Below are 15,959 nucleotides of genomic sequence, written 5' to 3'. Positions count from 1 at the left end.
GGAAGTTAACTCTACTCTTCACTGTAGGGCTGGGGCATGTGATATAATTCAAATTTCAAGCCTTAGCTAGTAGTGAAATCTCAAATTTGGTCAAACATATTGATTCAGGGATCAGCCTGGGAGTGAATGTGGACCAACAAAACAAAAAACAAACGTTTGCTAGGGGTTCACAAGAAAATAGTTTCCTTGCTTTTCTTCAATAGCTTTGGATTAACCCTTTGTAGAATGGACCAAAAAAAAAAAAAAAAAAAAAAAAAAAGCACATAGTGCTGGGAATTGCTGCCAACTATTTTGTATCTAAAAGTGGGATCCAAGCGGAAGATGAAGCTGACACAGTGGCAGGCAGCATTTGTCAAGATAAGCTAGGTTATGCCAAAGTAACAGCTCCAAAATCCCTGTTGCTCAGCCAAACTGAGTTTATTTCTCACACTAGCTCTCCAGCAAGTGTTGCCAGAGGCCTTTCCACATAGCCTTTTGGGGACTTGGGCTGACTGAGGCTCCACCATCTTACCATGCCACCATCATCGTTTTCTGGCTGCACTGAAGCAGAGGAAGGGAGTGTTGCTGTAGAGCTTTGGGCCCAAAGTAACACAGAAAGTAACACTTTGCTATTGCCTAAGAAAGTGTTGTCTGGTGGAAATTTAATGCAAGCCAGGTATGTAATAATTTTGACTATATTATTATATTTATTGTTGATTGTTGTTGCTAGTATCAAAAATTTTTTGGGGGGGGATAGGGTATTGCTCTATTACCTAGGCTGGAATGCGGTGGTACAATCATAGCACACCACAGCTTCCAATTCCTGGGCTCAGGCCATCCTCCCACCTCAGCCTCCTGAGTAGCTGAGACTATAGGAATGGACTGCCATACCTGGCTAATTTCCTAATTTTTTTGTAGAGACAGGGTGTCACTATGTTGCCCAGGCTGGTCTCAAACTTCTGGGTTCAAGTGATCCTCCAAGTTCACTCCCAAAGTGCTGGGATTACAGGCATGAGCCACTGTGCCTGACTGTTATTACTAAATTTGAAGGTGGTTCTTGTTTGCTAAGATTTATTTATTTATTTATTTTTTAATGTCTAAGTTAGAGCATAATTTGCCAATAGTAAAATTTATCCTTTTTGTAAGCTTGTGAGTTTTGACAAACACGTTCAGTCATGTGACTACCGTTACAATCAAGATTTAGAACAGTTCCATCACCCCTCAAAGTCACCTTGTGCACTACACTTTGTAGTTAACCAGGTACACCCACTCTTACTATCTGGCAACCACTGATCTGTTTTCTGACTGTATGGTTTTGCCTTTCAAGAAGGTCACATAAATAGAATCATAAAATATGTCATTTTTTGTCTGGCTTCTTTCATTTAGCATCATGCATTTGAGATTCATCCATGCTATGATGTGTATCAATAGTTTGTTCCTTTTTTATTGCTAAATAGTATTCTACTTACGGATGTACTGCAGTTTGTTTATTCATTTCCTGGTTGAGGGACATTTGAGTATTTTTCCAGTTTTTGATGACTAATAAAGCCAGTGTAAACAGTCATGTATAGGTTTCTGTGTAAACATAGGCTTTCATTTCTCTTGAGTAACTATTTAAGAGTGGAATAGCTAAACCATATGATAAGTTCATGTGTAACTTTATAAGAAACTGCCAAATAGTTTTCCAAAGTGACTGTATAATTTTGTATTAATACCATAAATATATGAGGGTTCCAGGTACTCCACACCCTTGCCAGTGCTTGATATTATCAGTATGTTTTTTTTTGAACCATTCTCCTAGGTGTGTATGGACATATATTAACCAGTTTTCTGGTAGCCATTTTTATTTTAAAAAGTAAAAATAAACAAGTGAAATTAGTTTTAATAATATATTTTACTTAGCATAATACATGCAAAATATTTTCAACATGTAATTAATATAAAAAATTAATGAGATATTTTATGTTCTTTTTTGTATGTCAAGTTTTTGAAATCTGGTATGTATTTTATTTACACTTGCAGCATATCTCAATTTGGACTAACCACCTTTCAGGAGTTCAGTAGCCACATGTGGACAGTGCAGGTCTAGATTTAACCACGCGGTCCCACCAAATTGTGAGTAGGCTAGCAGAATGTAATAGCCTACGTATTCCAGAAATGTTGGTGAGCACTAGTAATGTCTGTCACAAAGGCAGGGTGGGAAGAAAGAAGGAATTCATGTCCTTTATGATTATTATTAAATTATGAAATTGAACCCAATCTGAACGTTTTCTAAGATAAGCCTTAGTTTCTAGTTATGACAGACAGTAATGCCACATGTAGTCCTTTTGAATTGGCTTCTTCTGTTATTTGAAAATCGCTCTAATATAATTTTTCATTGCACAAGCAAGTATGTGCTCAATGTAGAAAAATGAAAAAAATCCAGATAAGCTAAAAAGAGAAATTAAAAGTCACCTGGAATCTTAAAGATAATATTTTGGTGTATATCATTCGAGATGTGTATGTAAGTGTGTGAAAGTACAAGTGTGTATAAGTGAAAACAAGGGAACTGCTATGGACTGAATTGTGTCTCCTCAAATTCATGTGTTGAAGCCCTGACCCTCAATATGACTGAATTTGAAGACAGAGCTTCTAAAAGATAACTAAGTTTAAATTAGGTTATAACAGCAGAGCCCTACTTCAGTAAGACTCTAGCCTTACAAAAGGAGAGAGATTTCCCTCTCTCTTTCCCTCCATATCCTCTTTGCCATGTGGAGACCCAGTAAGAAGGCAGCTGTCTACAAGCTAGGAAGAAAGCCCTCACCAGAAACTGAATTGGCCAGCACCTTGATCTTGGACTTCCCAGCCTCCAGAATGATGAGAAATAAATTTCTGTTGTTTAAGCCATTCAGTCGATGATATTTTGTTATGGTAGTTGGAGCTGACTAGTAACAGGAACGTTCTCTATATTATTATTTTTGTCACCTATTTTTTTCAGTCAACAACAGTTTAGAAACATCTTTCCATGCCAATAAATAGATTTCTAAGGTATCATTTAAAATTACTGTATGTAATATTCAGTTTTATGGAGGTTCTGCAATTTACTCAACACATTCTATTATAGGTTGTCCAGAATAATTTATTGTATAAATTGGGGCAGGAGCAGAGGTGGTGGCTATTTTGGAATACCTTCTTATTTGAAGCAAAAGCAGAGTATTTGGAAATTCTGCCATTTTTTCACCTCTCATATTTACTTCTGGGCTCCTCTCAGTTCTTTCAGTTGAATAGATAGGAATATACAGCTCACATGGTATCTGGGTGATTAGTAAAACAAAAAATTAGATTTCTATAAAGTTTTTGTTAATTTTTTTCTCATTGCCTTGATTGTCTTGTATTCATTACCAGTAATGATTAGGTAAGTAGGTTATTCAAGGTGTTCTAGGTGCAACCAGAAGGTAATTAGTGATACAGAGAATAACAAATAAAGTTTTAAAAATCTGCAAGTAAGGATGTCATCGTAAAGTGCAAGATGAATCAGGTCCAGTCTTGTAGGACATTAATTTGAAAACAAAAGCCATTGTAAAATGTACGGAGAGAAATTGATTAAATGTGCTGAGATTATCTATCTGCTTTTCCTTTATTGGCTGCTGTGACCATTTGGCATTTTCAGTGACCTCCAATGCTTGGCTTTCTGCTGTGTGGCTATGGTAGGCGCAGGGGTGATATTAAAAATATTTAACAACTGGTGAGGCAGTGGCACCAACCAATCAGAAAAGACCCTAGCCTGAGACAACAGCTTTCACCAAACCAGGGTGAAAGGGCTGGGTAACTGCCCTGAGTGGGAAAAATAAACAAACAAAGACATTTAAAAAACAGCAACAACAAAAATCCTTGTACCTTTTGTTTATTTTATTCCAGGAAAAAAGTTTTAGGTATAAAGCCTCCTTCTTGGTTTTAATCTTTCATGCGCTTCCAGTGACACTGCTAAGGAAATGACAATTTCCGACAAAAATAAACAGTAAATAGCTACTCCCTTTCAGTAAGGGATTATCCAAATTCAGAGAAAGGGATGAATATCCTGAATATGTGAAGAACCCTTATAGTTCTACATAGAAACAAAAAACCCACTAAAAAAAGAACCCACTATAAACAGGCCATTCGCACACACAAAGACATACAATAAGTATATGAAAGGTGTTTCAGCTCACATCTGCTCATTAGAGCAGAGAAACGCAGATTTTAAAAATACCTCTATTTTACTTGGCTAACATCTGTTAAGTGGATAACCTGAGTCAGGTACTTTTGTCTTACTTAATGCAAACAAAATTCCTGTGAGGTGGGCACTATCATAATGTCCATTTTATAGACAGGGAATCCGAGGCTCAGAGGTTAAAATGCCTGAGGACACAGCTAAAAAGTGGTGTTCAGAAAAGTGCTATTTTATCTTTTGCGATTTGCAGATTAAATGATACAGATCAAAATGATAAATGAGCATGCTTTCACCCAGCAATTTCACCTACAAAAGTTTTTATTCATGCTTTGACACAGCAGTTTCACCTACAAAAGTTTATTCCAGGGAAATAAATTGGGTAAGTACATAAAGGGCTTTTATAAGGACATTTAGTGTTGTATTGTTTACAATGGCAAAAAATTGGAAACAATCTAAACGTTCTTCAAAAGGGGATTGGCGAAATAGACATATCAATACAATGTTAACCAGAGCAGCTCTTAAAAATAATGACATAGATCAATATGATTTGGCTTGGAAACTTGTGGCTTGCCTATAGCACAGTATATTGTTCAGAGCGGGAGGCAAGTTATAAAATAGCATGTAAGTTATAATCCCATTTTTGTAAAAGGAATTATCTTTAAGCAGGGTAAAATCTCTGAATGTATATGCTGTGGTTATCCTTGCAGAGGGGCTAGATTATAACAGAGCCAATCAGTTTATATTTCTGTATTATTTGAATATTCTTTTTTGGAATAACTATTTGAAGCAGAAAAAAGGCAACAAATATTGTCGCATGCTGGAATGCACAAAGCAGAACAAATGCACTATGACTGCAAGAACACTCCCAGGGCAACTGAAAGAAGATCAGAGAAGGCACGTACAGGAGAAAGATGTGATAGAAGACTCAACACACAGAGTAGGGTTATGCAGAAGAAAGACAGTGAGAAGCAGAGGAAAGGGAGATGGGAGGGAGAAAGAGTAAAAAGAGCAAAGCAGATGAGCAGGAAAGCAGATGAGCAGGAAAGCAGAGCAAAGGCAGACTGTTGAAACTGTAGAGGAGTTGTAAATAAAGGTCAGCAGAGCCCTGGTGGCATCAGGGAAGGTGCAACTGGGGCCTTGGTAAGGACAGTTAAGATAGTTAACTGTAGATAGATAGATGATGATAGATAGATAGATAGATAGATAGATAGATAGATAGTTAACTAAGGACAGTTAAGCTAGATAAGAGCATGGGTGCTAGGGTAAAGCAGTACAGTTAGTGCTCACTAAATAGATATGTCTTCCCCTATGTGTCCTATCCTCCCTTATAAGTAGGTAGGGGTCACAATACTCATTCTTGTCATTGGACTGTGACAGGAAGGGCTGAAGCCCTTAAAGTTTGCAATGCCTCTTTCATTACCCCATGCAGAAGCCATGGGTGTCATATGTTTCATGATGGCCTGACTAAAAGGAGTCACCAATTCCCAGGGGCCAAGATGTGATCAAGAAATAAACTCTTTTTGTGTTAAGATACTGTGATTTGGGAGTTTGCCTGTTATGACAGCTAGAATTTCTTGCTCTAATATGCGTTGTCAGGTACTAGCTGTCTGACTTTGGATAGATTACTTAACTCTCTGAACATCTGTTATTTCACCTGTCAATGGAAATAATAATAGCACCTATCTCACGTGGTTATTGGAGGATTACATGAGAAAGTGTACAGTGTTAGGCACAAAATATTCAATATGTGTTATCATTGTTATTATTATCATTTACAGCAGGAGTTGATAAATAAATTCCCCAAAATGGGCAGCAACAAGGACAGGGAGTTGTGAAGAGATGACAGCAGGGCTGATCCAAGGAGATATTGTGGAACATATTAACAAAAGTTGTGGAATCTGGACTTGTAACTAAAGAGGACTGAAGATATAGACCCAAATATCTCTGGCTAGTGAATTGCCAACTTCCTATGAGGAAGCATGAAGCTGTCATTTGTGGAGGTTAACTTATAGAGATAAGCTAGTTATGATTAGGTGCATCTCCATAAACATGCTTACTAAATTTTCATCATAATGAAATAAGTTAGGTTTATATAATCTCTTTTTCCAACATTTCAGTTGAAGTGAACATAGAAGGTGTTAGATATGCCTAATATTACAGAAATATTGGTTGACCCTTTGCTCTTCCAAGTGATCTTAGGGCAAGGACTCAGGCTGCCTTCTCCCTTGACTAATTAGGGCAGAGGGAGGACTATGTGAGTGGGCCAGCATGTGCCCCTGTGGTGGACTGGTGGTCAAGTGGGGATGTTATATATAAATCCAATAAATACAGCATATGATTAATTCAGGGTAACTTGGTAGTGCTATTCTCCCTTTATTTATTGCTTTTCCTTTTTGAAAAGTAGCATATTTGCAATTAGCAAGTATAACAGATATCTTATTGAGACCTGTGCCATAATTGTATGATTTTTGGAGTGCAGTGATTATTTATAGGTGTAATCAGGGTGGACCATGGCCTCCAACTTCCAAGCTCAAGTGATCCTCCCGCCTCAGCCTCTGGAGTAGCTGAGACTACAGGTGCACCCCACTGCACCCAGCTTGATTTTTAAAATAAAATCAAATTGTTGATTTTTGAGAGAACAAACGGTTTAAGTTACTCCCATTCAGTAGCAGCTGCAAAATTAGGAGGGGGTTTAAGGGTGACAGTCTGGTTGTCAGAGTGTGTTGGAAGCTGAGTTTGAATTTGCACATCACTTTACATGGATTGAGAAGATGTCCTCCACCCCCCCGCCCCGCCCGACCTTTATTTTTGAGACAGAGTCTCGCTGTGTCACCCAGGCTGGAGTGCAGTGGTGAGATCTCTGCTCACTGCAACCTCTGCCTCCCGGGTTCAAGTGATTCTCGTGCCTCAGCCTTCAGAGTACCTGGGATTAAAGGCATGTGCCACCACACGTGGCTAATTTTTGTATTTTTAGTGGAAATGGGGTTTCACCATGTTGGCCAGGCTGGTCTCGAACTCCTGACGTCGTGATCTGCCTGCCTTGGCCTCCCAAAGTGCTGGGATTACAGGCGTGAGCCACCGCACAGGCCCTACTTTCTAAATAAAAAAGGAGGGGTCTTTTTTTGGGAGGAGGTTAAGGCCCGCAGCTCCCCTTGATATGGCCGCTGCTCTCAGGCACTTAATCCATTATTTCAACAAATGTTTAAAGAGCACCTACTATGTGCTTCAATTATACAAAGATGATACAACCTCTGTCCCTAGAATGACCACAGCCCAACAGAGAGACTGAGGGCGAAATGTGCAAACCCTGGGTCCTCCAAATACTTAAGATTCAGAGCCAGGTTGTCAGAGGTTCTCCTTTGTTCTGGCTGAATAGTAACACTGACAGGGACCTGCCAGTTTCAACTTATTCCAGTTATTCGGAAAAGTGAATTGTTCCAAGTGGCGTCAGTGCACGTTAGAACGTGGGCCCGCGTCATGGTGTTCGTGAAGACTGGAAACAAGTGGGACCCCCGCCAGCACAGCTCAGGCAACTGCTTCCCCTCCAACAGTTTCTCCCATCCCGACTCAATTGAGGGACCCGAGACGTTTCTTCTCTGGGCCAATCAGAACCCAGTCAGCATCTCTCTGATGCAACTGTTCCCTTATAAAACGATTAAACGTGGACCAGCTATTTTTATTCGGTCCTATAAAAATAGCTGCCGTCAGTCAGTCCTGGCGGGGAATCAAGGCCTCTGCTCTTCAAGTGCGCGCCCCAGTCGGCCGTGTCCTGATGTTACTTTCCCAGCCATTGGCATTTGGGGGCGCAGCTGGACCCACAGCTCCCAGACCGCGTTGTGTTCCACTGACAGAGTCTCCTAGGGAAAGGGAAAGGTGCATTTGCTCTTAGGCTCCGCCTAGGACACACACACCAAGATCTTCCCGGGCTGCTGGTAAAAGCCAGGATGCAACAGCCTGAGGGTCCCAGAGCGAGGAAGAAGGATCAATCAGGTCCCCCGCACGCACTTAGTCCAGCAGGAGTGGCGGGCTGTGGGGGTGGGAGGTAGCCCCAGGGCCTTTGATGTGGGCACACGCTCCCCCAGCCCGCCGAATCGGTTCCTCCCCTAACAAGGGATGTGGACACGGTTCATCTGCCTTCCGGTGTGCCTGAGCAAGAACTGTGCAACCCATCTCCACCCCCTCCGTCCCCGGTATGAGCACTTTTGATTCCTCCCCAGACAAAGCCAATCTGAACTCCAGCAGAATGAATAAAGGGATCAGGTTGCTCTCCCGGCCTCCCCTCACCTCCCTCCTCGCTTCTCCCTTTCCCCACGTGACTCTCTGGAATTTCGCCAAAGCTCCGAGTCTCTGGGTCCATTTTCACACCGAGCAAAGCAGAGAGGAAGGAGGCGAGGGAGGCTAGAGGAAGGCTGAACGTGTGTCCTTTAAACGCGGGGTCCAGACCCGGCGTATTTTGGGCGTTTCCAGGCTCTCTCGCCAGAGTGGCCTTGAGTTTGGGGGTCTTTTCCAGCCTCGCTAGCTTTTTCCTCCGTGCAATTAAAATTATGGCTCTTCTTCCACTCCCGTAATCATTGCGCCTCTACCCTGCAGACCTGCTCCGGGGTGTTCAGCGCGGAGGTGGGTGTTGGTGTGCAGCAAGCCGCGCCCCCGCAGCCCTCTTCACCCAGGCGAGGGGCGGGGACGAGAAAGTAGCAGCAGCGCCCCCCAGTCTTTCCTTTGAAGCTTCCGAACAGTCTGCTTCAGGGAGCGCAGCCCGAGGCGGTGTGGTGCGGTGCGGCTGCAGGGCGGGCGAGTCCCCGGAGCTGCCCTCAGCGCTGCACAAAGTTTCCAGCGAGCGGCCCCCGGCAGATGAGGTCTGCCGAGCCGGGTGGCTCAACCAAGGAGTGGGTGTGGGTGGGTCTTTCGGGGCTCCCGGCGACCCGCGGTGCCGACGCAACGCCGACGTATGGTGCCAAGCGAACTTTAAAAAGCTGCTTCGGACAAACCAGAGCCAGGATTTCCACTGTCGGGGACCCGGGAGCGGAAGGGTCTAGCCCGAGGGAAATGCTGGAAGATCCCATCGGCCAGTGACCAGCAACTTTCCGGCGAGATTTTGACGCAGAGAACTGTGCTCTGCCTCCTCTTATTCTCCCAAAGCTCACGTTGGCGTCCTGCCTTGCGGGGGAGCTCGGCGCGCTCTCTGCCTGAGCAGCGAGTGAATTGAACCCCAGCCCGCTCAGGCGCCTCCGGGCTGATGAGTGTCGCTCTCCGCCCGTCCATCTCTTTTTCCCGGAGGTAAAGGCCCGCGGTCCCCCACCTTCAGTGCGCCCGGGTTCCAAGCGCCGGAGCCAGCGTTTTGGCGGAGCCGCTTCTTGGATGCTGAAGGCTGGGCTCCTCCATCGTGGGTGCCGAGGCGGCGATGGGTGTCCTCAAAGTGTGGCTCGGGCTGGCCCTAGCGTTGGCGGAATTTGCAGTATTGCCTCATCATTCCGAAGGTGAGAGAGCGGTGCCGCGTGTGTGTGTGTGTGTGCGTGTGCGTGTGTGTGTGTATGTGTGAGTGATCGTGCAGTTTAAAAATCTCAGCAGGTTTTATGGTATTTCGGTGAGGTGGAAGTTTTTCTGGGAAGGGTGAGGTGGAAGTGAAACTGGAATAGGCTTTTTCTGATAAGATTCCTACTCCTGATTGTTTTGTATTCGGATTACACCCCCGAAACGGCCTCCCTCTCTGCCCTAAGTGCTTTTGGGTGGGTGGGTGGCCGATGGAGGTGACATCTCTGAAACTGATCCTTTTTCTTTCCACCACCTACCTTTCCCCGAAGGGAAAGCAACTGCATGGAGCACAGGTGAGGAGCGAACAATTGCTCTTACCTGTTTAAAAATACTTCTGTTCCTAAGAAACATACAGTCTTTCATCTTAAAGCCCCATCGCTCTCCCGCCCTCCTTACCTCAGTTAGTCTCCCCCTAAAGTCCAGTTAGGATTTTGTAACTAACTGGTTGGAGCGTGTTCTGGTCGTGGGCAGTTCAGTTGCACTGAAAGAAATCTCTCCAGTACGGAGAAACACGAACCTGCCTGCTTCCCAGAACAAAAGTGGTTAATAAGAGTTTAGGTTCATTCTTTTACTTCGCCCTCCGCCTCCTGGTTTTCCTCCGAGGCTCCAAGCTACATGTAAAACCCCGGAGCCGCAGGAGAGAAAAGGAAGCCGTGAGAGTAGTTGTCGCCATGATATCAAATGCAATCCGGGCTCAGCCAAATAAATGAGTCAATAAGTAAATCAAGAGTTTGGGGTCATGGGATGCCGGGCCTGGGGACGCGAGGCGCTGTGAGCTCCCTCCTGCTCCGAGGAGCCAGGGAAGTCGCCCCGCCAGTGCTTAGGGAGGGGGAAGGGAGCCGGCGGGCTGGGAGGAAGACGGCTTAATCCACAGCGCCTGGCTCTCGGCTTCCCCTCCCGGCTCCATTCATTATTCATCCAGCTGCGGGAAGAAGAGTTCACCTGCCCAGCTGCAAACCAGAGCCGCGGCTGGGCGGCGGCGGCGGGCGCAGGGCGGGCCGCCTTCTCCGCCCTGGTGCCTAGGAAGGGGCGCGGGGCGGCTCCCGGGAGTCGAGCTCTGGCGCAGGACTAGGGGCTGCGGGAGGCCCGGGGAGGACAAAGCTCTGCCTCGGGTCGACCTCCAGTCACTGGAGCAGCTGCCTTTTCTTTGCTGGCTTCCCGAGAGAAAGGCCTTGGGAATCCACGCACAAGGGTGGGGGACTTTCCCGTGGGTCCAGGTGCTGCCTTCTGCACTCTTCCGGGATGTGTGTCAAGTGTGTATAATCTCCGGGAAAGGCACATCTGGGGCCTGTGCAGCCTTCTCCCAACAGTGCAAGTCCTGTAGAAAGTTTATGTGCGTGTGGGCGCGTACTTTGGGAAAAAAAAAAAAAGCTTGAAGGGCTTGATTATAACAATAAACCAGATGAGAGAGTCACCCCAGGCCACCCAAACCTGAACTTGGTACTTAGAAAAATTAATTTCACTTGGTGGCAGTTTTTAAAATTTAGAGTCCTATCCCAGCAACGCAGGAAACGTGCTATCACTCCCGGATAGCTCACCAGGGGGCAGTTGGAATGGTGCAGCTTGTCGGAACCAAAACTCTGCAATCAACAAAAGGCATTATTATTAAGAGCCTACAGGGTACGCTCTTTGGCAGATTGCTTGATCCAGTGGGCCAAGTTTAAGTGCGGAATCTAGACTGGGAGGTGGGGATGGGGGGATGAGAAGCACAGAAAGCTGGGGGTAGAGACGGGGGGCGGGGGCGGGGGCGGAAAGAGGGTGTGGATATTACTCCAAAGAGTCTTTGGAAACTTTGCTTCTTATTGTTTGACTTTACTGTCAGAGCATTCTATAGCCGTTTCACAAATTGGATTGATAAATTGATAGATGTCTGAGTTTCCACCCACATCATAATGGTGCTTATCTAATAATGAATGAATGAATGAATGAACATGGCCATTTATTGAGCAGGTATTGTTTGCCTGGCTCTTTGCTAAGCACTTTACATACTTTATCTCATTTAATTAGTTTAATTAAGTGATATCACTCCCACAGACAAAAAAAATTTGTCATCTGATGAGACCTCTGGTTTGGTCCTCTCAAGGTTTTCTTTTTCTTTAAAAAATAAGAGCATTGAGATCAAGGTTGGAAACCTCAAGGATCTTAGAAATCTCCTCAAGTTTTTATTATCAGCCTAGAGAATAATTTTTAAAAATAGAAAAGAGACATTCACATCTATACTTCTTTTGATGGGATGTACCTTGTGACACCTTTGCTGACCAGCTTATGGCAGAATTTGTCGTTTTCTTCTCAGTGCACAGAGAGAACAATTGTGGTTGGTATGGGTTTGGTCTTCCTCACTTAGCTGTGTGCTTATTGAGGGGTTAGGATGACTCCTATTAATTCTGATATCTTCATTTCAGCTCCTAGTATACACTAAGTGCTCAAAAAATTGGTCAGATGAACAGTATTGCCAAATTATATTATTTTGAATTAAGCTTAACTGGTGGACTGGCCTCTGATTAGCTCACTAACCCTGAATGAACCATCTAACCTCTTTGCGCTATAGTTCTGTCATTTACTAAATGAGGTCAATTACGTGATAGCTCTAAGATACTTTGGCTAATCATCAAACATAGAAGAAAAAGAGATCAGTATTTGCTGCATTATTAGTGGTCAATTGCAATTTTCTGGTTCTAAATTTTATTATTTTTATTATTTTTTTTTTGAGGCACAGTCTTGCTCTATCACCCAGGCTAGAGTGCAGTGGTGCGATCTCAGCTCATTGCTGCCTCTGCCCCCTGGCCTCAAGCGATTCTCATGTCTCACCCTCCTGAGTAGCTGGGATTACAGATGTGCACCACCATGCCCAGCCAATTTTCACATTTTTAGTAGAGATAGAGTTTCACCATGTTGGCCAGGCTGGTCTTGAACTGCTGACCTCAAGTGAACTGCCTGCCTTGGCCTTCCAAAGTGCTAGGATTACAGGTGTGAGCCACTGTGCCTGGCCTCTAAATTTTATCAAAAGAAATATCAAAAGAAAAATAAATTTTTACAAGCAAATTATTGGCAGTGTTATTTTATATGGCCTTATATTGCTAAACTGGTAAAGTATTAATGCTATGACTTGAGAACTTAATAAAATCAAGAAGTCACAAAGAAGCTTCTAACATGGCTGCTTTCTGAATCAGAGAAACTCTACCATGGCTTTTTCTGGAGAAATATCTTGAGTTCTGTTGACATATGGAAGTCCTGTGAAGTTACAGTAGATAAGACAGTTGCCTTGGGATAGAGAAACATCATTGAATTGGAGGTTAAGAGAATTGAGCTTTAGTCTGTGTCCCATCACTCTCCATGTGATTTTAGCCATTCCCACAAACCCTGAATCCCGGGTTTTTCCTATAAATGCTATTTAACAGGTTACATTGAAGAGGCTCATTTGATAGACAATATGTTTTATTTATGGGTGAGTTAGGGTAGTTGCACTCTGGGCTGCAGAGTTGTTTCACTGAGAGACTCTATGCTTGAAACTCAATAACTCAATGTTGGGAAGAGAAGACCTTGGCTGGAAAAAAGTAACCTAATTCTTTCACTCTGCAAGCCTTTATTGAGAGGTTCTGTGTCAGGTTATGTCCAGTAGGTGGGTACAGACATCAAAACCAAAGCCAAAAAAACCTCCTGCGCTCAAGGAGTTTGCATATCTAGAAACCATTAATGTCAGTTGAATAGCAGTAGGGATATGGGAACATTTGGTCCTTGGTGGGTTTCTCAGTATGGAAACGTTAGATGATGGTTGTAACTTTGCATCCTTTGGCTTTTGTAATTACCTGGCAATGGAAATAAAGAGGTGTTGTTGTGGACTCTTATTTTCATCAATTATATTTCCATTGCCCTCTGAAGATTGGATTCTGGGCATTACTCTCCTTATATAGTGTACATCCTTTAGTAAGGACCCAGCCATCCGTATTCACTGTTATGGACTTGGGTGGCAATGTCACCCAACTGTACTCACACAAGTAGTCATAAAATATTCTTTAACACATGGCTCAGAGAAGGGGAGGGGACTACCACATGTCAAAGTTGGAGCCTCATGCCAAATCTTACCGTAGTTCCAAAACAGTTGGCCCACTTTCATTTTAACTACTCTATTAATTGATCTAAATCCTAGTTGACAATAATCAGGACATGAGCTGTCCTGTCAGTTCAGAAAATGATTCTGTTTTAAGTATTCCACAGTGCACACAGCCATATGCTGAATTATAACACAACATAAAGCCTGAACATTTAAATGCCAACTTGTGGCTGCTTGTTCCTAATGAGTCATGTTCTTGTGGTACCATGCTCTCCAAATCTTTTTGCATCTTAATGGTTGTATCTGCCACTATTTCTTTGAACTAATGGGTCTGAAATTTTGTGGTGCTTGGATTTAACTTCTCTAATTTACTCAGTTTACCAATGGTTTCAGAATATATGCAAATTATATCTCAAAATTTCTCCAAAAATACTAGATTTTATACAGTCATCTCATAAAGGAGTATATTATAATGTGCAAAAGGGATTAAAAACAGACATTTACTTGTTTAAATTTTATGCAGTAACATTTTGTCTATGTGACCTGCAAGAAATGAGCCAGCCACACAGGAAAAGAGCAGCTCAGGTCTCAGGATCTGGGCTTCCTTCTTGACACTATAAAATTACTTCACCCTGCAAAACTTTATGCTCTTTCTCACAGGTTGTGAGGTGTTAGAACTTAAATTACCTGGCATCTCAGCTGCATTCTGTGCCTTGAAACTGGCATTGTTCATAGTTAGAGAACTACTCCTGTTGTCTCTGGTTTTTCCTCAGTTTTCCTTTGAGGGAGGCTCATTTCTTCTTCTAGATCAGCACTCTCTCACAGAATTCACCTTGAGCTGGAATTTTCTTTAAAGTTCCCTGCCATAAATATAAACATCAAATAGACCTGCAATCATTCTTGTACTCCTGAAGAAAAAAAAATAATGAGTCGAGAGATGAATTTTGTTTTCCATATTATGTGAACTGACGGATTAGTCAAAAGACCTCCACTCTGGTTTTCAACCAGAAGCTACACCCAGTACCCATGTCAACAAACCCCTCAACTTCATCTGCTGGTGGGTGTGTGAGAGAAATATGCTTCCTTTGGATGCTGCATCTGGTATTGGGTGATGATAAATGTTTGATAGAACTGGGCATCACACTGGAATGCTTATTTTCTCAAGAGAGTAGAAATGAGGTTTTGGAAGCTGTGTTAATGGAGGCTCATTCATGCAGCTGCCTTCCGGGTAGAACTGTTCTGTTTTAGGAAAGCTCTCAGAGGGCAAAGCTTATTTCTTTTGGAATTGTACAATACAGAGCAACCCAAATTGAATTAATTCCTTTTCCTAATGATATAATTTTTCAGCAGCTCTACACCATTTTGGCTTGAGTCTCCAGCAGATGCATGGCTTGCCCAGGTATAGATGTGGTGCCACACTCAGTGCTACTTTATTTTTTTCATACTGCAGTGAGTTTATCATGGCTATCTAAACTTCCAAAAATGGGTTTTGATATGCGTACTCAGATACTTCTTAAGGTGCTTGATTTCCTTTGGAGCTTTGAAAAGAAATTGACTTTGAAAGGTAATGCTGTGGAGAGCAATAAAATTATTTGAGGATAGTCTTATTTTAAAGATTAAATTTTGTTTGTGTTTTTTCTAAAAGTTAAGTTTTGTTTAATCTAAAGTTTAAATTTTGTTAAATTGTACCTAAGTGATGATGATCTTTATTCTAAATTTTCTAAACACCAGAAATAATTAAATGTGTCCATATAAGTAATTTAGAAAGTGAATTGTGTTCATATATATTTATTTGAGATATATAGAATTATTTTAGTACACACATCACACACATACATATGTACACACATATATATTTCCTTTCTTATAACATACCATAGACTGAACTACTAAGTCTTGGAACAAGATTTCTTAAGGAAAAAGTAGTCAATTAAGAAGAATTTTCCTTCAAGGTTTTATCTCAAGTTATTCTTATTAGAACTTAAAGAATAATAATAAAAATAAATAAATAAAATAAAAAAATAGGGAGTGTCTATAAAATCATTCATTTATAGACACTCCCTATTCCTTTCTTTCATATGTATAGAAATAAATTCCTTTTTTCATATGTACGGAAATTTTAATAAATATTAATGCCATGGCTAGAAACTATTTTAAAGTAAAATAATAAGTTTGTGTAAAATATAAACTCAAAAATGACATATCTATATT

At 42.4% G+C, this 15,959-nt stretch overlaps 1 protein-coding gene across 2 annotated transcripts in view; it reads left to right on the top strand.

Moving 5' to 3' along the window:
- Positions 1 to 6,983: 6,983 nt before the first annotated feature.
- FRAS1 (Fraser extracellular matrix complex subunit 1) overlaps positions 6,984 to 15,959 on the top strand; it is a 490,598-nt gene continuing 481,622 nt past the window's right edge. For both annotated transcript variants that reach the window (XM_008957670.5, XM_003832280.6), the window contains exon 1: positions 6,984 to 9,642. In XM_008957670.5, coding sequence (XP_008955918.2) covers positions 9,567 to 9,642 — 76 coding nt within the window. In that variant the 5' untranslated portion in view covers positions 6,984 to 9,566. The remainder of the gene's footprint in view (positions 9,643 to 15,959) is intronic.

This window comes from Pan paniscus, chromosome 3 (genome assembly GCF_029289425.2).
Source record: "Pan paniscus chromosome 3, NHGRI_mPanPan1-v2.0_pri, whole genome shotgun sequence".
Lineage (NCBI taxonomy): Eukaryota > Metazoa > Chordata > Mammalia > Primates > Hominidae > Pan > Pan paniscus.
This window is presented reverse-complemented; position numbering and strand designations above follow the sequence as displayed.